At 31.0% G+C, this 23,466-nt stretch overlaps 2 protein-coding genes across 4 annotated transcripts; both read left to right on the forward strand.

Annotated features, from left to right (window-relative positions):
- The first annotated feature begins 4,699 nt into the window (after window positions 1-4,699).
- Window positions 4,700-8,796, forward strand: LOC111042194. The gene is made up of 3 exons (XM_022326722.1): window positions 4,700-7,801; window positions 7,886-7,975; window positions 8,710-8,796. The coding sequence occupies exon 1, from the start codon at window positions 6,477-6,479 to the stop codon at window positions 7,416-7,418; it is 942 nt and encodes a 313-aa protein (XP_022182414.1). The 5' UTR covers window positions 4,700-6,476; the 3' UTR covers window positions 7,419-7,801; window positions 7,886-7,975; window positions 8,710-8,796.
- On the forward strand, window positions 8,793-19,939 carry LOC111042192 (retinol dehydrogenase 14). Of its 3 annotated transcripts, XM_022326719.1 has the most exons (9): window positions 8,793-8,848; window positions 14,861-15,054; window positions 15,214-15,306; window positions 16,382-16,621; window positions 16,892-17,080; window positions 17,146-17,255; window positions 18,209-18,298; window positions 19,336-19,475; window positions 19,558-19,939. In XM_022326719.1, the coding sequence occupies exons 1-8, from the start codon at window positions 8,808-8,810 to the stop codon at window positions 19,438-19,440; spliced, it is 1,062 nt and encodes a 353-aa protein (XP_022182411.1). In that variant the 5' UTR covers window positions 8,793-8,807; the 3' UTR covers window positions 19,441-19,475; window positions 19,558-19,939. The 3 variants fall into 3 exon arrangements, with proteins under 3 accessions (XP_022182411.1, XP_022182410.1, XP_022182413.1); XM_022326718.1 differs by having other exon boundaries at window positions 19,336-19,939; XM_022326721.1 differs by lacking the exon at window positions 8,793-8,848 and adding an exon at window positions 11,750-11,880 and having other exon boundaries at window positions 19,336-19,939.
- The last annotated feature ends 3,527 nt before the right edge of the window (window positions 19,940-23,466 follow it).

Raw genomic sequence — 23,466 nt, forward strand, 5'->3', positions numbered from 1 at the left:
TTTTTATAAATACTATTTTCCTGTGTCGGAAGATTGCTGTTAATAATAGCGTATCGACAGGGCCGTATTTAGGGGGGGGGGGGGTGCAATGGTGGGGACATTTGCACCGGACGGCCAAATATTGATCTTGTTAGAGCCGGCCGGGCCCCGCTGTAACCCAGTGTTGTATTGTATCAATAAATAATTTTTTTTTGGAAAAAATTCGTTCTACACGACCCTTGTGAAATTAGTAGTGCAACAATAACGGATAAGTGCTACCTGGAATATAATTAATATTATTTTAACATATCCACGGTTGTAGATTGACTACCATGACTATATGACTAAAGAATTATAACTAAAAATGTGTTAAGAAAAAAAAAAGTGGATCTATTTTTTGGCGGTAGGGAGGGGGACGTACAATTATAGTTGATCCAGGGAGCAAAAATTGTAAATACGGTCCTGCGTATCGATGAGTTCGATCGTGTTGATGATGACTATCGTGTGTTATTTCAACAATAAGTAACAATGCGGATGAAGTATAAAAGTGCTAAGTACTCAAGTGTGTTAATATGTTGTGTTGCTGAATTATATTATGGTGTGTATTTAGTGTACAAATTATACAAAGATGTAACAAATGTTACACTTAACATAATTACATAAATACATCTTTATTAAATAATGATTTATTTAGTGACGTTTGTGTCAGTTGTCCAATTATTAGATGCTGTGATTTTACTTTCACTAGTTTCACCTTTATATAGTTAACAATTATTTATAGTATTGCCTACTTACAAGTTTTGGTTTTTTTTCAGATCCAATATGTTGTGTCACATTAGTCATAACATAAATGTTTTTGATCATTTGAACGTTTTGAACATTTTTACACGTTATAATTTACAATACGAAATTGCACGGGTGGATGAAAATATATAACTCCCGAATTCGGAAATATAACTCCATAACTCTGTAAAAACGGTTTGTACAGATTGAAAAAAATTTAATAAAATTAAACGAGGTGACTACGATATCACATTATTTACAACGTCCAAACGTCTATTTCGCGGTCAACAAAGTCCTAACGTGTGAAATGTTGATGCATTATCGTGTAAGGTGATTTAGCCGATATCTGATAAGATAAAATAGGTACAGGTCGAAAATTCGAAACTATACTGTGTATTGGTGTGGGCTTCGGCTTGGTAATTCTGATTTGAATTCAAAAATAAATTAGAAGTCGCTTTGCTCTACAATAATTGCCGAATTGGTAAAGGTTTTTCCAGAAGGTTGATTGTGGTGAGGAGGGTTGATCATAAGTTCTGACGGACTAATACGAGTTATTGGTTCCCAAATATCTAGTTGGTTCCCGGGTCGTCTACAGGTAACATATGAATTGGTTCCTCAGGTTCCTCAGGATCCTGGGTTCTTTATAGGTAACACCCGAATATTGGTTCCAATGAGCTTTCACATAATACTTATAATAGTAATCATTAAATTAATTTTCCAAGTTATTATGATATATTAAACCAACAAAAATGGCCTTTCCATTTAATACTGACTTAGAACTGTCTAGAATGCGTAGCCACCTATGATTAGAGGCGTTGCTATAGTCGGTCTATTTAATATACATTATGTACATTGAGCGCTAATACGCTATGTTATATCATGTGTTTGTCGATGCTAATAATAATAGAATATTAGAATAATAATATCAATAAAATTATGGTATCATAATAAGTAGGTCGATGACAATAAATAATATTTTCAGAACAATTAACTAGGTAAGTATATGCATTTATAACATTAACATATATTTTTGACGGATTCTGAGTTCAAAACTTGGCAGTTATTGAATTTTTTAATATTTTCAAAAATAAACTTTTCTTTTTCAGCAGATATATTTAAAATCTTTCCTAGACATCATAAAATCTAATAAAATATCTTAAAAGAATATAAGATTACCAATTTGTAATATGAGAGCCAACTCGATCGTATGATAGTTGAAAAGTAATTTTTATCGGGAACCAATTCGTACAATTTATTTAACCCGGAATCTAATTTCGTATTATCTGTTCAGGTTCCCTTCTAAATATTTTTTACTTTTTATTAAAAATGAACATAAAATTTCAAAATAGTAAACATATTCAAATACACATTTGATAAAAATGTTAAGCACCTACGATTAACAGTTTTTGATTAACAATGAAAAATAAAATTGTTACCTATATGAGAATTTGTTAATTTACGGGTGAATATCCAATTTCTAACTTTAAACGCTTCTAAAAAATAATTTGAGTTTCCTGTAAACTTTTTTTTTTTGTTAAATGTTGGGAAACTTAGGAAGAATCTTGTATTATATTTTCGAATCTTAGATATAAAAAAAACATTTTTATGAATTTCTAACTCAAAATGATTTGCAAATTTTCGTAATTTTTACGAATTGTATCTTAAATTCTACCGCTCATAAACAAATATTGTGGATATACACTCAAATTTTTTTTAAAATTTTCTTTAACAACTACTACGAGGAATTTTGTATTACATTTTCAATCCTTTTCTTAGTTAAAACAAACATTTTCAAAAATCTATCCTAACAATGCCTTAATTTTTTTTATCATAGTTTTGAAATTCACTCGAAAATCCTTTCACCGCAAAATTCAATAACATGTTAACTGTGTATGCGAATACCCAGCATCGGGTGTCGCAGCTAAGTTTGAAAAACATTTTCGAATTGTATTTTTTCAATTTCTGTATAGGACACCATTTACATGAATTCACAATCCGAATTTGAGAGATCGCAAAACACCCTTTCTCCTTTAAAATTGATGTAAAATATAGATAGCGCTTAAATATGATTTTCTTTGTTTTCATCCTTTTGTAGTTAAGAGTAACATTTTTGAATTTTTTTTATGAAATTGTAACTTATTGGTTCCGTAAATGTTGTAGCTTACAGTTAGTAATAAAGGCTGACAGACCTCTGAATTCAGAATAGTTTTTCGTATGTAATAATGATTTATCATTAAGGTCAAGTTTAACTGAAACATTACAGTGACTTAGGTACTCAATGTGACGAGGTATCTACACTCAAAACCTCTTAGTAAGTTAACCTCTTTCAACACTTTTTATGCCCATGTAAAAATGAACATACACACTAACTTGTACTTATATTATTCTTTGCACAGTGTATTTTTTATTTTTAGTTAAAAAACTAACTAATTTTGATTACTATATATAATATTGTCTATATTATGACACGCATTTTGTTTTTCACATTTGATTACAGAACTCGATTCATTGACTATTTTTTTTATTAGGTTGGTACCTAACCTAGTAACCTAGCTGCAGCTAAGGGCCGGTCCCGTTGGTTATTTCAATTTTTATCGTGTAAATTATGCAGATGGTATATATATAAATAATTAATATTATCTTTTTTTTATACATAGGATACATATTATAATTTAAAGTTGACGTTATCGACTTTGATTATTAACTGTTTTCTTATATCGGCAGGTAGTTGTAGCAGGTGTGCACAACAAATAAATTAACAGGTCGTTTGTTTTCTTTTAGTTAAAAATAATTTAAAAACAACACACCTTTTACGAATTGCTGTCGTTTAACATCACTCAGTGGTAGCATTGTAATAATATTCAAAGGCCATGCCAAGATTTAAGTGAGGTGAGTAGTACTCGCCTAGTCGCCTACCAATGAAATATTTAAGTCTACGAGTTAATCCGACGATATTCGACAGAAACCGTTAGTAAACAGTAATATTGCTAACACGCCGTACACACACGGATGAAGTATACTATATAGTTAATATTATTAAGTAAGTTTTATCAATGGTTTTATTGATCACTAAAATCTATAACTTTAGCTGCAACTTCAAAACTATCGACTAAAAACTATAGTCTATAGTCTATAGACGATCGAATGGTGTCGGCTACAAGCTGGTTGAACAGTAGCAGCTAGCTGGTGCTTACGATTAAAGCGGATGTTTCTCTGAAGATGAAAGAAATTGGTAGGTAGGGATACGATTTGGTATACGAAATTGGTAGGTATAAGAAAATTGTCAGTGTTAAATGTATAATTGTATTATTGTACGGGAAAAACGAAATGAATTAATAGCGGGGGGAACAATTGCGAAACTTATTGAAACATAGTAATATTGAAATATTACAACGTCCAAATTAGTGTAGAGTCACAAATGTCAAATTTTATACGATTTATAGTTGTTTTTATTTTTTTAAATATTAATCCTTATAACGTATATTGTCGGCCCAAGTTGCAAAGGGCGTATGTCCAAAATCACAAATTTTTCAGGATAAGAAAAAAAAAATTAGACATTTTTTTCCCCTTCATTTAAAAAACATAATCGTTATTATCTTAGAAAAATTTTAATATTGTAGTGCAAATTAATGTTTTTTAAGGGATTTAGAACTTTTTCTTCTTATATTGTCTAATAAATATGGAGTTACGACATTTATGATATTTTGTACAATGGACTAACAACAATTTCTTCTTATCCTTATAATAAATTATTAATTCCTAATTTATATGATATGACACACAGCTTTTAAGCATAATAATAATAAAACAATTACAATTGGTACAATATTACAATAATTTATTAAACAAGTTTAAAATAATAAACAATAACTTTTAATAACATAATATTATATTATACATATTTATATAGATGCAGCTCTAGTAGCTATATATAAACTTAAGTATGACATTTACACTTTTCTGAAATAACAAAGTTTTTAGGCATTCGACGTATCGCGAACGACTTTATCTAAGACCAGACTTTGCAGGGTTTAGCTGGGCGTATAATATATTTTATTTATGGTGCACAATACTATTATTATTCAGTTCCATATCACCCGAATGAGGAAAAAAAATAATAGAGGTAAGCCCTATCGAACACTTAAGTACCGTTCAAACTGCTTTGGTTTTTCGTGCTACCACACGACGACTCGCGTGACGGTCTGTCGTTAAATGTCTGAATTATTACGACAAGCCTGCACAGCTGACAGCGTTATTCGGCGTGGGCGTTATGCATGTTGAACTTCGGGCATTGAGCCGACAACTATGTTATGAGCGTTAATAGTATAATATGGGGAAGTATATTATATTTTATATGAGTATGGGAGAACGAAATAAATTGATAAGGTGGAAAAAATCGTGAATCTAATTGAGACATAATAATACATTTTTCAATTTTTGTAATACCGTGGCCAAAAGACACGAGTCACAAATGACAAACTTCGCATGATAAAGTTGTTTTTAAATTTTTGTTTTTTTGATGTACCTGGGTGTATGATGTGTACAGGTTCATAGTATATCCAACATGGACATATATTTGTTTATACTGATCTCGTGCTAAGACGACAAAGTTTTTCAGTCGTCGTTCCCACACGTGTTTGAGTCAATTTAATTGACTCGACTTTGGGTTATGATTTGAATAGTAGTACATAACCCACCGCCGCGGTCGACTACCGAGTGCGATACTTTTGAATTAGCTCATTGTTACATGAACAGTTTTTTAAACAATTCTAAGTATGTTCAGGTAAGTTTTTTCGTTATATGTGTGTAATCATTGAAAACTGAAGGACCGTTCATTTTGTAGGCACCATGGCGTATTGGCGTGAAATGAACAAAGCGGTTTTGGTTTTTTGAGCAAGTACGACGACTTGCATGGCGAACTACCGTCAAATGTCTACATAATTATTATGCGCGGGCAATGGGAATTGTGCATACTCCAATTTTATTTTATTTGTAGAAACTTAATTTCAGACAAGTCAGAAACAGAATTATTTAACGATTTGAGTTTTTTTTTGGGATGATCATGGCATATAGATTAAATATAGAACTACAGACAGGCAACACCCATGCAATCATTTATCGCTCATTATTTTAATTTTGATTTGACTCACTAGTGGTACATACAGATAGGCTGTAGGAAACAAGTAGATACTTATTTTATCACTTTCTTCTACCAAAACGCGCCACTAGGGAGTCAAATCTGAATTAAAATATAATGAAAGGTAAATAGGGGTTGCCTATCTGTATAGTATCATTTAAATGTATGATCATAGTCAATATTTACGTATTTGTGCATGCAGAAGTATGCGGTAGAAGGGTTGCTTATTATGCTTAATAATTGAATAATAAATTATAGTTGTAAAATTGAAAGTCAAAATAATAGCTTTTGTCATGCATACTATAATATGATATACATCCATACATGAAAATATATAAATAATAAATGTGTATTCATTATCGCCAAGTTTGCGTATTATGTTATACGTATAATTATATAACTTATTACGGTTTTCGCAAAATATATATTATTTTAACTTTTGTTTACAGTAAACTCTAAGACAGGCCGCAATAATAAGACGCAGCGATATAAGGGTCCGCTATAGGGGTGCCAAAGTACGCTCTGCCACCTACCCCCAACACAAAAAATGGCGCCAAAGACGGAGAGCTAAACAATAATGCGTCGCGGATGGTTCGGCCGATTGGTCGGATCGGCAGCTCAGGCCACGGTGGCCGCGCTGTGCGTGTTCAACTTCGTGATGACGCCCCACTTTGAGTGTATGCTTGACGGCGACAGCTGCGACGAGCGCGTAAGCATGATGGCCGGCATCTTCGCGCGGTCGGTGAGCATCGCGTGCCTGGTGACAGCGGTCATCGCGTGGCACAAGTACAACGATGCCCTGGCCGAGTACCGCGAGCGCGCCGAGCTGCACGACGCTTACGCGGCACCGGCCGCTTCCGCCAAACCGCTTTACGTCGGCCACGCTACATACGCCGGCGTCGTGTTGTGTACGTGTTTGGCGCTCATCGTGCCCATCAACGTGTTCCGTTTGTACCGATTCGTCTTAGACAGGCGACCGGTGTCCGTGATGGTGTACTTTGTACTCATGTACTCGCAGAACCTTTACGTGTGCCTGTACGAGACGCTCTTCGTGCGGCTGTTCTACAAGCTGTACACCAGGTTCACGGACCTCAACCGGGACATGGAGGCCATCGGCGAGCGGATCGAGGACGGCCGGTGCGCGCGAGACAACCCGCCGCCCGTCCGCGGCGGTTGGATACCATGCGACAGGGATGACGAACACCGGCCGCATCTCTATTACTCGTCGGCCACCGGACAGCCACTGGTGGCCGCTGTCGAGCAGCTCCGGATCAGGCACCGGCTGATCCGCGAGGCCGTGGACGCGCTCAAGCCCGCTTTTGCCGTACCCATAGGCCTATCGCTGTGTAACCTGTGCGTGATGATCCTGTTCGATGTCTACTACCACCTGAAGAATGCTGTATATCAACCCGCAGGCACCTGGGCCAACGTTTTCATATTCATGTGGCTATCCCAGTACACTTTTCGATTTTTCATCATCACCATGACAGTGGACGTCACCATGAAACAGGCGAGTTGATAATATTGACATTTCGGTGGATATCGAGGACTTGAAAAAACCTGAAACATCTGCCAAGCACTGAATCATTCCTTAAAAAAATTAATGAGAAAATAATAATTGTAATATCATTGTAATTATCATTTATTGCATTAAAATGTTGCTTTTGCGACACTTTAGCAAGTGCATTCTTGAATTAGGTACGAACAAATGTTTATTTCCAAACTGATTTCTTGTAAATTCAACAGTATTGACGTTGTTCATTAGACTTATTATAATCCATTTTATTTTGAGATTTATTTCTTGTTTATACATTGTATGTTTACTCTATATAGGCACACAGGTCGAAAGAAACAATAACGGACGTAAGCAGAAATTGTTTAGATGTTAGTACGAAAGAAGAGGTTATTATTGTTTATTTTACTTTCTTCGCTACTATATTATTATAAACTATCTAATTATGAAAATTATTATCTTATGTTTTTTAGTTGCAAATATTTTCAAATCAAATATCTAGTACTACATTAGAATTTACGATGTGTGATCTTTTCACTTTAAATGCACGCCTCTTCACATCTGTAAGTTAAACACAAATGTAAAATATAAAATATTATGAAGGGATATTTTTAAGTATAAGTTATCCATCGATGAGTATTACAATGTATTAACGAGAGTTATAAATATATTGTACAATAAAATGTATTAACAATAATAATTTTAAAAAAACTAATTAAATTCGAAATTTTCTTATGCCTATAAATAGCTAAGACATCACAATATTTTCAAAATCGTATGGTGCTTAGAGTTACACTAAAAAACAAAATCGATTTTTTCAAAAACCAGTTTTGTTTAAAAACCTTAATGTTTTGTTTATTTTTCCTGAAGCTTTCGAAAACAAAGAGAACTCTTTACGTTTGACCTCCCCACAGTACTAATTAGATTTAGTTTCCTACCATCAAAGAGTCTGATCAGACTGATGAAGAATTTTTATTAAAACATTTTTATTGTTCCAAAAAGTGATGTGAGGTACACAAAAAAAACACATATCCTTGTAAAATCAATATCTAAAAATATATACATGATAATACTCTATCCAAAATAAGAACTCACCGGGTGGAGGTGAAAACTGGTTGTAGTTTGCGCATTCGCCCCACTCCACAGACCATTGCCGTTGACACCTCGCACTCTGCTTACACCCTCGCCATGCTGTCGTATACGCGAACGCGGTGCGTTCTTATTCTAGATAGTCCCATTCAACACGAATGATTTACGTACCTAGTTAATTTTAAATATTTGTTCTGTTTTGTTTTAGGCGGTGGGTGTCTGTATCACGTACCTAGTAATATTACTCCAGTTCAAAATAAAGGTGGATAATGTTTACTAGAAAAAAAACGTTCAGAAATTAACCATATGTGTGGTGGATACCTTGAAATAAATAACAATGATCGTGTGTAAGTACATGAGCTGCATTTTATAATATTATATAATAATATATACCTAGTGATAACTAGGCATAGGTGCATTGGAGTAATTTCTAGGTGAGTTTTCCGGTATTTAATCCACGGACGATAAAATAATTCGACATTTCCACTAAATAGTAAAACAAATTTTTAATTATAAATAGTAAATACCTGCATTTGTCTTTGAGTCGATGGCCGATCGTGGACATAACTTCAGAGTTCAAGGCATGCAGTTATACGACGAGATAAAATTATTTTTAAACTATTTCTTACATTGCTAAAATTTTAACTTTTATAAGCACATAGCAATAAACATACAATTTTTGAACAACACTAATCATATACCCACTATTAATCGAAAATGAGTGTGGTGCGTTTATATTTTATACAAATAGCTTAATACATATTGACATTATTTGATTATAATATTATGTATGTTTAAATATTTCACTGTCAAAAATGAAGTGTTGGAAAATGATTCATTTTCAGTATACTTCATTATATTTCATAAAACTCATACATTAATGAAAATATTTGATAATAATAGAAGCACGACACCGATTTAACGTAAGTAAACCACAATTATTGTGAAATGTATGCTAACTAATACTTAATTATATTGTTAGTAAGTACATAAATCACTTTTTATTTCATTATGTTTTTTTTTATCAATATTTGTAGTTTGTACAGTATTTTACGAAAAAAATTAGTCACTAGTGAAAAGAATAAAAGATAAGTTACAAATTTATTTTTGAATTTTTCTTTTTGAGAGAAACCGGCAGTTCTTAGAACAAAAAACAGTCAAACTGAATTCAACATTAAAAAATAATGGGGCCTGGTATGGCTCGGTGATTGGCTTATGTCACTAACGTGTTCTGAGGTCAAGCATCGGTTGGCGTCGCTAGTTCCCAGATGGGTGACCACCCAGGTTTTCAGTGACGAATCCTCGCCCCACATACACGTGTTCCTTTTTGATAATTTGATAATAATTTCAAAAATAGTTTTGGATTCTTCACAAAATGTAGGTACTATGAAAAACGAACGAAGCAACTATTGATTTTATTTCTAAATGACAGTACAGAAGGTATTTGTTAGAATAGACAAATTGTAGTCATTTAAAATATAAAATTAAAAAAAAAAAAACGTTAAAGTAGCTTTTGCAAGGTCACCATCAGCATTGAGTATGACACTGCATCGATGTGTTAGTGCTACAATTTACTTCAATTTTAAGTGTTGAATTCGAATTATATATGATAAACATAATAAAAACAAAAACGATGCTGAGCGTTTACAGTAAGTCTAAACAACTAGTAGGCAGCCTCTATTTCTAAAGATACTTTTAAATTTAATTATATTGATTTTAATTTTTTTTTTTAGTTATAACTTATAAGGTAGGGTGAATTGATTTTTGCCAAAAAGTGCATGCATTATACATTAATAATTGTTATAATATTTCTATTAACTCATAAGTCAACAAGTCAATAACGACGCAGCCGCGACTCCAGGTGGTGATTGAGATTTGAGGGGGTCACATCCTACCCGGTTTGAGGGTTACCCCCAGAAAATTATATTAATAAATGTAAGTTATAATACAATTGTTCATTTCTAGGTGTCTTTCCTCACCCCTACCCCAAAAAATAGGTCTCTGGAGTCACGCCTATAATAGCGACATAGGTACAAGAGCATCGTAGGACGGTGTATGAAATAGGTTATAGTACAACCAGTCTAAATATTTTAGACCACCTAATTAGTATTTTATTTTATTTCTGTTTTCCATTTTTTTTTTTTGTGTTTCCGATTATTTTAAAAATAAATCGGAATTTTTACTTTTGACTTCTTCAGACTTAAAGTACTTACTATAGCTAATTTCCAATCGGAATCAAACCTTAAGTTAAACATTTTTAGTGTCCTAAAAGGCAATGACTGACAAAGAACACACGGTTGCAAAACCAATACATTTGTCACTCCGCTCATATAATATAAAAGTGTGAAAAATTGTTTTTAAAAAAAGTTCTTTGATTGTTGTGAGGTTAATCAACACCTTAATAACTATATTTATTTGAGAGGACCCTAAAATGAATAACACATCAATTTAACAGTCATATATATATACATATATTACATACACAATATTACTATTATTATATTGTGTATATTATTTGTCGTTGTAGATTAAGGAAAGTTGGTACATCAACACTTTTCAAGGATAAGCCATTATTTTTAAACTATTTAATAATGGTTGAAAATTTAGATATAATTTGATATCAATGATATCATTGCACATTGGCAGTACCTAAACATGTATTTTTTTTTTTTTTGGATAAATCACTAAAATTTCCAAACAGAATTGAAGTAGATCCTTTACTCTTTCCAAATCTGTAGGGATCGTTTTTTGAGTATATACTTGTATATGTATAGCCTACAGTCCATTTAATCTTTAATCCATATTTTTCGTTATTGGAGTAAAAGAATTTTTATTTAGAGCCAAATCACTTACTCGTAAATGACTATTATACCTATATTATTATAGATATTCTCGAAATTCGTTGGTTTTGGACGATCAGGTGGAATTTCGTGTTCCGCTTTCATGTTAAAAATATCGATATCATATTGAAATTATCTCATAGGTGTCCATATATATTCATACAATGACCTAAGCTGGTACCGCGTACTATATATGATAATATAATATTACACCATAGTCTACACACTCCTATGTCCCACTACAAGTACCTACATATCGTGAAATTATAGAAATAAATTCTCTTTTCGTCACAACGTTTGTTATGCGATCTAAACCATCGACGAGTTGTTATAGCCATCGTCTGTATACCTATATTACGTCACTAACTCAAAAACCGCTCTCCCTTCCGCCGGCATATTATTATGTCGTTTTTATCTTCGCTGTAGACTTAGTGCTTCCTCTATAGAGCCGTACTACTTTCACCTGGCCGCGCAATAGCTGTGAACTCGTAACCGAGCGGCACACGTACAATACGCTACGACAGGAGTGATCGTCTATCGTGAGTAAAACAATTTTATTTTCATTTTATACAGTAAAAACATATTGTTTCTGCACATAGGTTTTGAACATAAAGTATAATATCTAAGTATAGGTATAGGTAATTAAATCTCTTTTCCGACAACGTTATTCATCACGAATTATCGTCTACGATATGTATACCGTTCTATTAATCATTACGATACATCGACGCATAATATTGAGTTTTTGGTTAATATATACGAATTATTGAAACATTTCTAAAATATATAATCATTGTAGCTGTACTACGTAAAGCAATATTTTTCGAGACCAATAGAAATTCGGTAAAAATGCTTTTACTTATAATCTAACAGGTATAGATAACATTATAATAAGTTTTCAGTTAAATAGTAACAGCTGTAGTTATTATTGAAGATAATGCCATAATGGTGTTTTACATTTTAACGGAACATTAATATTATTTATATTTCTCGACAGTTGACCGTAATTTCACATATATATTAGTACACTGTTCACATACATTCATTGGTACTTAAAAAACCATTAGTCAAGTATTTATTGGCCATTTCATTAGAAGGTATTATTGAAGGTAAAATTGTCACCTGGATTTGTACACAGAAGTGATATTTTATTTTTAAGGAGTTTACAAAAGGATATATAATGATAAAAATACAACAAACATTTTTTTGGTATAATATGAGAAAACCTATCGAAGTATAATTATCGTTTTATTAGTGTAATGCTGACATTTATATTTAGTATTCAATATAAGTTACATACAGTCTTAAAGTAAATTTCCTATTTAATTAGTATAAATAAAATGTATAATTATACACTTGTTCTTAAATTGTTTAAAATATATTCATGCTCTAGTAATTATATTACGAACAACTTACTTAATACCTCATTTTTTATGTAAGACCTCAAGAACATCAACATCTATGAAATACAATTCACAATCATAATATTATTTTAACTGTCATTTTAAATGATTAATTATTAATAGTATAGTTTTTAAGAAAAATAACAATATAACAATGTTCACTGCGTTATTAGTGTCATCGTATTAAAATATTATGTAAGTAATTTGTAGGTAAAATTGTTGTTTTTTCCAAGATATTTCCTTGATAGTCTTAAATTATTATTGTCAAGGACCAAGGTCGCCGAAAATGTTTGTAGGAACCTGTCTACATACCGCTTGTTAACTTATGTGGCATTAAAGGCGTCAATAAGTATTTCCTATATTTTTATAATTTCAAAACGGTTTGTAAACGTTTACGAAAACGATTGAGATCGATCACTGATAACATATCGGTAGACGATAAACGATCAAAAACGGATTACGAAACAGAACTATAAACGATTATAATTATTAACATCAAACAGACAACGATTAATAATTGAAATATAGCAAAATTGTAACTATCAGTAGTATATATTTGGTTATTTTTGTAGAACTGTGACTTTACATACTAGGTAGTTTGGGTACAATCAAAAAATAAAATAAATCTTAATGGAATTCAAAGTTTAACGGTTGAATGTAAAACGCTAAATATTGTTCATGATGTTTTAATTGTTAATAACGCTAAACTCATAAGTACATCGAATAACGTTTATACGCATAAGTTGAATAACGTTTAAACGCATAAATTGAATGACGTTTAAATTCTTTGTAACGTTGAACAGTCAATCGATCACAACGCCTAGGGTTTTTTACATCGCAAATGGTGTTATTTTTTCGTTGATTTAAGCCCTGAGTTTATTTTAAATGTAATGCTATGAAAATTAATAATGTTTACGCACGTATTAAATAATAGAAGTCAGACAAGTACTCTTAATAAATCTTTAAAAAATTCCAACGCAAAATAATATTATAATTCATAAGGTATTGCACGTTTATACATATCATGTAGTATTAGTGTCTTACCTACCTATATATGACGTCCTATACATTTGGTATGCACATGACTTCACATAATTCTTAGTCTATTGTCGCATTTGTAATTTTTATCGTGTACAACACAATATTTGTTTCTTGAGGAAATGTTATTATAGTACTTAATTGATTAATTTATTCATATTACCATAAGTTATTCACATAGTTATATATATAAATTATACCTTCCGTATATTATTGTGGTATAGCAATTTATTGTTGAATTACTTTTATAATACACCATAGCAAATATTAAGGATAGCTAAAATACACTTTTAATATTAATTATATTATATAGTTATAACTTATAATATACTTATTAATACTATTTTGAAATGTAGGGAGAAAACTATTTATTTGTTGTATAAAACGTATTTTATTTAATTTTTAATTTGTGTAATGGGGGAATGTAGATATTGTAGCTCTTTTATTGATTGTGATGAATTATGATTTATGGTACGTACCATTTTGACCATCATTTAAGTCATTTTATTCTTATTTTTGTTTTTTTTTTAAATTTTATTGAATCAAGGCTTTAAATTATAATCTGTGGGCAATCGCTATAAACATCAAAAAACTATATACACATAATAATCATACATTGAATAGGTACCATCTAAACAACTAGGACACTAAAGTTACCATTTTTCAAATTGTATTTATCGAAAAATGTTTTACTCCCTTCTTCTTCAGAGGTTTTCATCTCATTATTACTAATGTCATTATCTACTCATCTTATAAAATAAATATGTATTTTTTTTTCTCCTTAATAATTCGTCGTATGACAGACATAACCTAACCAATTATATTAAGTAATTTCATATTTTTAACCACGAAATATAAATTAGATACATTTATTATTTGAGATTACCAAACAATCTTTTCAAGGATTTTGATAATCATCACCTTAAATCCAAGGCCATTCAATCGTTGAAAATACTATTTTTAATCTCCTCTAAAATTTCTAATACCTACTATCTTGACGTATAATAATAGGACCTTACACGAGTAATAATGTGAACTTTAACTATGATCGTTGCGTTTTGTTTGTGTATTTCAATAGTTACAATATGTGGTACTCGGAGACTCTCTCTTACCTTCACACGACTAACCTGGTGGTAATCGCCGCCTATGCTGCACTGGTCGCGGTTATATTCTTGGCCATTATTAAACTGTACACTTGGTTGACAACAGGTGTATACCGCGGTACCACCATCATGAAAGGCAAAGTCGTCATCGTCACAGGATGCAACTCGGGTAATGTTTTCGGCACATTTTTTATTGACACATGCTCTCACACACACATATATGTATATATATATATATATATATATTAAGATTACATACGAATTTAACGTAGTTGGACGCGGATCACAAATGTTTATATTAACTTTATTTGTGTTATGTTCTTCTCAGGTATTGGCAAAGAAACGGCCAAAGATCTGGCCAAGCGTGGCGCCAGAGTGATTATGGCTTGCAGAAACATGGAGACCGGATCGAAAGCCAGAGGTAAGATCGATTACTGTAATACTAATAATAATTCGATATTTCCACGAGATTGATCCGCGATCGGATTGAGTTATTCCTGCTTCATTGTGTAGGAAAATGCAATGTAGGTATAGGAAAGTTATACATTTTGATTGACTCGAATGTTGAGAGAAATCAAATCGGTACTCACTACTCGCAGTACCAACAACAAAGTTTCGGCGTCCTGTAGCACTGGAATTGTTATTCGACCATATATAGTTGTGTAGGTTCTACATTTTTGATGATAAATCTGCCCTGCATCATCCCCTTCTGCTCTTATGCCACTGTTGGTAGGCAACCGAGTTGAGAGTGAAAAAACATGGTGAGACATCAAGACATGTATACAATTTTTACTCATCAATGAAGTATATAAATAGTGATTTTGTATGAAAAGTATCTGAAAGTCATGTATTATAAAAATCGTGGATTATAAAAATAAGTTGTTAATTTATATTATTTTTATTTTTATAAAAGCAATAAACGTTAATATTTTATTTAAGATGCACGCAATTTAATTTGAGAAATCCAAAAAGAAGAAAGGAAATAGAGGTTATTAATTTACGTACGCCTAACGAAAAAATCAGTATCTAATTATAATATTAGGTTACAAAATATATAATATGTGGTTGGAAAACAACTCTGATATTTGTTGAAAGAATTTATTTGTATTTATTTGTTACGAAATTATAGGTATACAAAAATAAAATACAATTTTACAACCCATTACTTTATGATATTAATTAATGTTCGAAAACTTGACCCAGATTCATGTATGTATAACTTACATATGTAATGCCCATACGGAAACCAGGAAATTGTTATTTATGCTCCTTCGGTGTGCTTTTCGTTACTCGTTATTTATCCACCAACTGCGTTTATTATAAAGTCATGTTTGTTTCTTATGTTTGTGTTGACTATATTGATCGGTATTTGGGTTTGACGTGTTGGGTCAACAATTATACCAGCACACTTCTTTGTTGTGTATTTTAAATTTTAAAATGTATTGGACATTTTATTATTCTTTCATCAAAGTTGAATAATTCTCGGGTTTTTTCAGACGAAATCATCAACTACAGCGGAAATTCTGACGTGGTGCTCATGGAATTGGATTTGAGCAGTTTGAATTCAGTACGTCGATTTGCAGCCAAAGTAAACAAACAAGAATCTCGATTGGACGTACTAGTCAACAATGCCGGCGTGGCCAATACTTTTGGTAAAAAAATTACCGAAGATGGTTTAGAACTTACCATGGCCACCAATCAGTATGGCCCATTTTTGCTGACACATTTACTTTTACGTAAGAAAGCATAACATAATAATTATAAGCTAGAGCGCTTAAAATACTTAATCGTTGTACGTAATGCACTGCGTATAATTATAAAATGTACTACAGTCGTGGATAGCTGAACGATATTTCATAAAATTTTAAATAAAAATGCAAAATGCAACATAAACTAAAATATGTACATTACTCTGGCCCAAATTGTTGAACAATTATAGGTATTTGTTTACATAAATATTATAGCTACATGTCCTATGCAAAGTTTAAGAGTATTTTTTGTTTTAGCATTGTTGAAGAAGACCACCTCCAGCAGAATTGTAATAGTCGCATCCGACTTGTACAAGCTCGCGAAATTGAACTTGGCCAAACCGAATCCGACCAACCAATTTCCCGCCTACTTGTACTATGTCTCAAAATACGCCAACATCATGTTCTCAATGGAATTAGCACGCAAACTCAAGGACAGCAATTCTGGTGATTATCCCATAGGCCATCGTTTCTGAACCGATAAAATGTAAAATATTATTTTCGTTGAACAGGTGTCACGTGCAATTGTCTTCATCCCGGTATCATCGACTCCGGAATATGGAGAAACGTGCCATTCCCGTTGAACTTGGGTTTGCAACTGATCGTCAAGACCATGTTTAAGGTATGGGTCAATGTTTCATACATATGTAGTTTAAAATAAACGTCGCAAATGACAAATCATACTACCACAGTGGCGCAGTTACATGTCAAACATAAACTGTACACTATTATTTAATATTATAGTCTTACTAGTTACTTTTATAACGTAAAAATGTGCTTTCACAATGTAATTATTATAATATTACATATGCTATTATAGTGATGTGAATTTGTACACTACAATAATTAATGTTGAAATACATCAAATGACGAATAGTATTATTATACACGGTATTACACGCGCTACAGTACTACTAAGTTCAGCAACTAGACGTATGCGTACAGAATTAGTTTATACAATTTTTTATATTTATGCATAGCTATAGGTACAAAAAACACAAATATTATCATTTATGACAATTCTCATTCATTTAATATTTAAAATATTTGGTCCTTTTTTATATTAATATTTATCTTAAATTTAGTAAGCTATCTTGTTATATCATCCAACTTTTGGTTAATTTTCCAATTTCTTGATAAGTATAATAAAGTATACGCCTATAGCACCTAACCTAAAATTTACTGAATAAAACACTCTGCATCTCATATTATTTTATCATTGTATACTTACACGAGCAGCAATAATTATATAATTTGCATAATTAAAAAACAAATTTTGAATTTAATAATCTATTGTAACTAACCTGTACTTTATACAATGTGTGCGATCCATATCGTATCTTATCATATAATATATATTTTTTAAATATTGAAACCATAAATTATGTGTTATTAGATATGCGCATTTTAGTGTTTTCATACATCGTATAGTGTATGTGTACCTGCTCTGCGCCACTGTATATAATATAGTAAAATATGCACAACCATTAAACTAAATTAGTTTTATTGAAGTCTATTTACATCAAACTAACAGTATTATAATTTATTTCATATTTCGATGTGATCTACTCTCAGACTACCGAACAAGGTGCACAGACTTCGATTTACTTGACCGTCAGTGAAGACGTTGCTAAGACCAGTGGGAAATACTTCAAAGACTGCAAAGTAAGTATGATTTTAATACATAAATTATATATGTTTTGGTGTGTTTATGCATTCACACGTGCATTGCGTGACGGGTGAGTAATTATATGTGCAGTGAATTTGAATTAGTGGCTCAATCTGCTTCCAAATTAAAACAATCTCTACATTGTGTTTATGCACGCTACTGTTATACTTTATATTATTATTATTTTACGTTCTCGAATTACCTGTGCCTTAGTACTTTAATTACGAATAGCGGGCATCAAAGCCGTGGTCTAAAATTATTGTTTATTTACTTAACTTACCAGAATATTGTATATATTCAACTTTCACAATTTTCATTATAAACTGCTGAATTTGTATCGATACCGAGGTTTTCCACTGTAAGTAGTTTGGTACAAGTCAAAGTTGTTGCTTGTATTATCAATGACATCATTTTAAAGGAGAACAATTCACACGTATGTTGTTGGATCGATAAACACTTGTCATTGGCAATAAACAATATTATTATTTATTGTGCAGAATAAATTATTGTTCTAATCGTACCACATATAAATAAGTCTATTTCGAGGTACGTTTAACAGTTTTTAGAATCTTTTCAGATTAGTGGCAAGGTTTTGTCCTCATCAATCACCTATCCGCTGACCCGCGTGCCACTTGAAATGTTTTCACGTGCCAATGTGTCACGCGTTAAGTGTGCTCTGCAATAATAGTGAACAATAGTGTCACGAGTTTACTGCCACCCCCGCAATATAGATTGTCTCTACGGGAAAATCGAGTACTGGATTATTATACCTTAAATTAATAATTTGTGATTAATACGAATTATTCTACTTAGGCGATGCGGTAGGGGGTGCACGACATGCTATAATATTATTATGTCGAATTCGATTAGGTAGCATACATTTAATCTTAACAATATTATTCGCTTCTAAAGGGTACCGGCCCCGACGACGAGAGTGTTAATATTATAATCTCTTTCGATTATATATTATACTGTCACGCTCGTAGTCATCGAGGTAATAAAATATACTAAACGTGTTGTTTATTGAATTTAGGAAGCCAGTTTGAGAAGTGATGTCTTAGACGAAGGAAACGCCAAGAAATATTGGGAGATTTGCGAAAAACTCGTGAAACTTCAACCCAACGACCCAAGACCGTAACACACGTACGACTACGTATATGATATGTGTTCCACATTTTTTTATTCATACCTATGTATCAACATGACGATGTTGACCGTAACACACGTACGACTACGTATATGATATGTGTTCCACATTTTTTATTCATACCTATGTATCAACATGACGATTGATTAATATTTATTATTGATAATTGTGTAGGTACCTACCTATGACGTTGGTTCAATTATTATGTACTATTTATTATATGTTATTATATTTTGATATATTATTATTATAATAAGTTTATTAAATTGTCTTAGGCGTACTTACCTATTATGGTTTTAGAACAAACTTCCTATACTTCGAATATTAATCAAAACCGTTATTCTTTCATAAAGTAATCAGATAGGTAGGTACATATAGAGTATATTTTTTTTTACAAGCTACTAATTTTTCAAAATAAATCATTTTGTTTACGGTGATGTAATATCTTTTTAAAGGCATTAATAAATCATGGTATATATTTTTTTAAACATAATGTAATTATAATTTATTGCTAACAGGTTCGATTTTTTTTTTGTATGTATTAAGATGCTATATATCATTATTGCAATGGTGTTAATTTAACTCTATTAAAGTATAGGTACCTAGTATGATGTACTGTATAGATATCTGTATAGTATTTTTGGTAAAGTAAAACAATACAATTTTTTAACAAGACATCACTAAATGGGTAACCCAAATTTGACATTTAAGTATACTACCATGATACGTATGTTATGATTTATGAACGGATAGAACATATCGAAACGTTCATATTAGAGATTAAACGATGTAAATATTGTTATAGTTTCTATTGACTATGAATCACAAAATTTATAATGAAAATAAATTGTGTAACAGACGCACGAACAATGCATTTTATGCATTTACTACAGATTTTAAGAACTAAGCACTGTAAATTGTAAAGTATATCGGATTACCCCACCATGATGATTGACTGAACCACAGGGCAGCGCCGGATAAGCAAGGTATCCACCGAGTCTTACGATTTTAACTGGCCCTAAAAAAGTTAACAGCCCATTTTTCAATAAAATCATTAATAGCTATCTATATTTTAATAATAACATCATAAACTATAAATATTATATTAAGCAGTTGACATAGATTAATAATAAATATACTACTTAGCCGGGCCCAAATGTTAAGCGGCCTAACGAGTTCAACTCGGTAACTCGGCGGCTCTATCCGGGCCTGCCACAAGGGTATACTATACATAGCCGATGTATCAGAAAGATAATAATATGACAAATTATGTAACTTGTGTTCTTATCAATATAATATAATTAATTGACTCTTGCGTTACACGTACAATTTAAACATTTTTATATTATTAAATATATGAAAAAAAAAATTAAAGAATATTGATTAAAAAACAAGTTATTAAATTTCTATTACACCCTGTATACACCAACCTAATACCTGTGATATTAATCAAGGGTATCGCCCATTTGCGTAAAAAAAAAAACGAATTTGTTTTGAGTACAGCCCATTTGCGCCAAAATAAAAAAGTATGTTTTTTCAGACAGCCCATTAGCGTCAAATTTACCTGCGTAAACATTTGAAAATAACGACTTGGATAATTCTTATATTTTAAAGACGTCATGTCTGTAACTATAATAGTTAGTAATAATTTATTACCTATAGTTTTTAAAAACAATTTGTATTAATTCTGATTATTCTTTCAAAAAAATGTGTGGTATACAGTTATTATTTATTATTATTTTAAAAACATTCGTATAATTAATTAAGATTTAAATATAATTTTGTATAGTAAAAAATATACATATTACATTATTATATTTATACCAGGTAAATTTGGCACAAGTGGGCTGTCGGGAAAAACATGCCTTTTTTATTTTGGCGCAAATGGGCTATACCAAACGAATTCATTTTTTTGGCGCAAATGGGAAACACCCATTAATCAATCCAAAATGAATTTTGGCCTTCGGATTCGTGATTAAACTTCGCTGTATGTAGGTATACTAATGTAGTATGTTTGCAAAAGAATAGCGATTGTCAAATATTAGTATTACAGAAAATAAATAATATATTAATATGCAATAAGCACATTTAGTCTGCTAAGATGTGACGATGTTCAATCAAATAATTATCTCAACAATTTGATAAATACTTATTTAATTATAACAAATTAATTTTATAATATTGGGGGTGGTATTTAAATTATTTAAGAAACAGTAAGTTAGGCGATGCAATTTTTGAATTGTTAAATAATAAATATTATAATAGTATAGTGGTAGTTCGGATTTATATTGGACTATTTGAATGATTAACCAATATTATGATTATAATAGTACCTTCATATTTTTTTATTGTCTTATACCGTATGTGTACCTTATGTCATTGTACGAGGAGTTTCTTACGATTATGGATCGATAAAATGAGATTTCGAAAATTGTTTTCTGATTAATGCCTAAAAAATTGTAACAATGAATTATGTTTGCCAACAATTTTGTATATTTCAATTTTTTTAGGACCTACTCATTAGATTACCGATTTCAGCGTATAAAAATATAGTTAAAAGAAAAAAATATTTAGTTCTTGTAAATTAAATTTATAATAATCATTATTATTCAAAGTGTTAATGCATTTACTAAACTTTAGGGTATCATGGTTCACAAACTTGTGAACCAAAATTGGTGATTTGATAACCAAAATTTTCAGGAAAAAAGCATTACCAAAGTCCATTAAAAATATAGTTATTATTAACATAACCATTTGAAAAAATAAAGTTGATTTTGCTGTTGATACTACATACTACTAACTACATGTTTAAAAATGTTGATATTGTTCTAAATAAAGAAATACGTCTTAATTTGTTTTTTCGAAATCCCATTTCATCGATCCATAATCGTTAAGAAACTCCTCATACAACGACATAAGATATACCCCGTATAAGACAATAAAAAAATATGAGAAACTATAGTCGAATTATTAGTTAATCATTCAAATATTCAAATATAAATCCGAACTACCCAAACTATATACGAACTATACTGTTATAATATTTATTATTTAACAATTTAAAAATTGCATTGCCTAACTCACTATTTCTTAAACAATTTAAATACCCTCCCTAAATTAATTTATTATCATTATATTAGTGCTATCAAGTTGTCGAGATCATTGTTTGATTGCACATCATTACATCTTAACAGACTAAATCCACAAAAATAACAAGTGCCTATTAGATATTAATATATTATGTTATATGTATATATACAAATACATGTTCTAGGCCAGTAAATATGACAATAATATTGTCTGCGTTCAGACTTTATTTATTTATTTGTTTATTTATCAGAGGGATGATATATCAATCATCTCCGAAAACCAATTGTTGAACCGTTTTTAATTATTGACATTAAGAATTGCAAAGCTATGTTATCTCGGATTCTGCTTTATGAATTCCATTGATATTCAATCAAAAAAATTTTAAAATCGTATAAAATCCGTTAATTACGATTAAATAAAACTATATAATATAGAGTAGGTGTAGGCAACGACTTATAGAGACTATACGAACATGCAGTAAGTTGAATTAGAAAAAGAATAAAGGTGGACTTCTTTGAACAATTAGCGTTCCAAAGTAAATTAATTTAAAAGTAACTAGTGGGGGACTTCGTCCCCTAAACCTCCCTAAAAGTCTCTAAAATATTAATCATAGATGTTCAATGACTATTACAGATACCAGCTATTATTAGTAAATTACAATACTAATAGGTATTTATTTTAACGCCTATCAACACAGCAACACGTCTGACAAATTTAAATACAAAACTAAGAGGCTGTAAATATAGTAGCCTGATAAAATTAATTATTCAATTAACTTTCAGTTTAAATTAATTTAAGAATTTTACTATTGTTACCTTCTAAAAAATATTAAATTCATAGATTAGAAATATTACTTTTTTATTAATATATAATTTTTTTTTCAGTATGAATGTTGGACCAGCAGCATTTATTAATATTAATAATAAA

This window comes from Myzus persicae, unplaced genomic scaffold, assembly GCF_001856785.1.
Source record: "Myzus persicae strain clone G006 unplaced genomic scaffold, MPER_G0061.0, whole genome shotgun sequence".
Lineage (NCBI taxonomy): Eukaryota > Metazoa > Arthropoda > Insecta > Hemiptera > Aphididae > Myzus > Myzus persicae.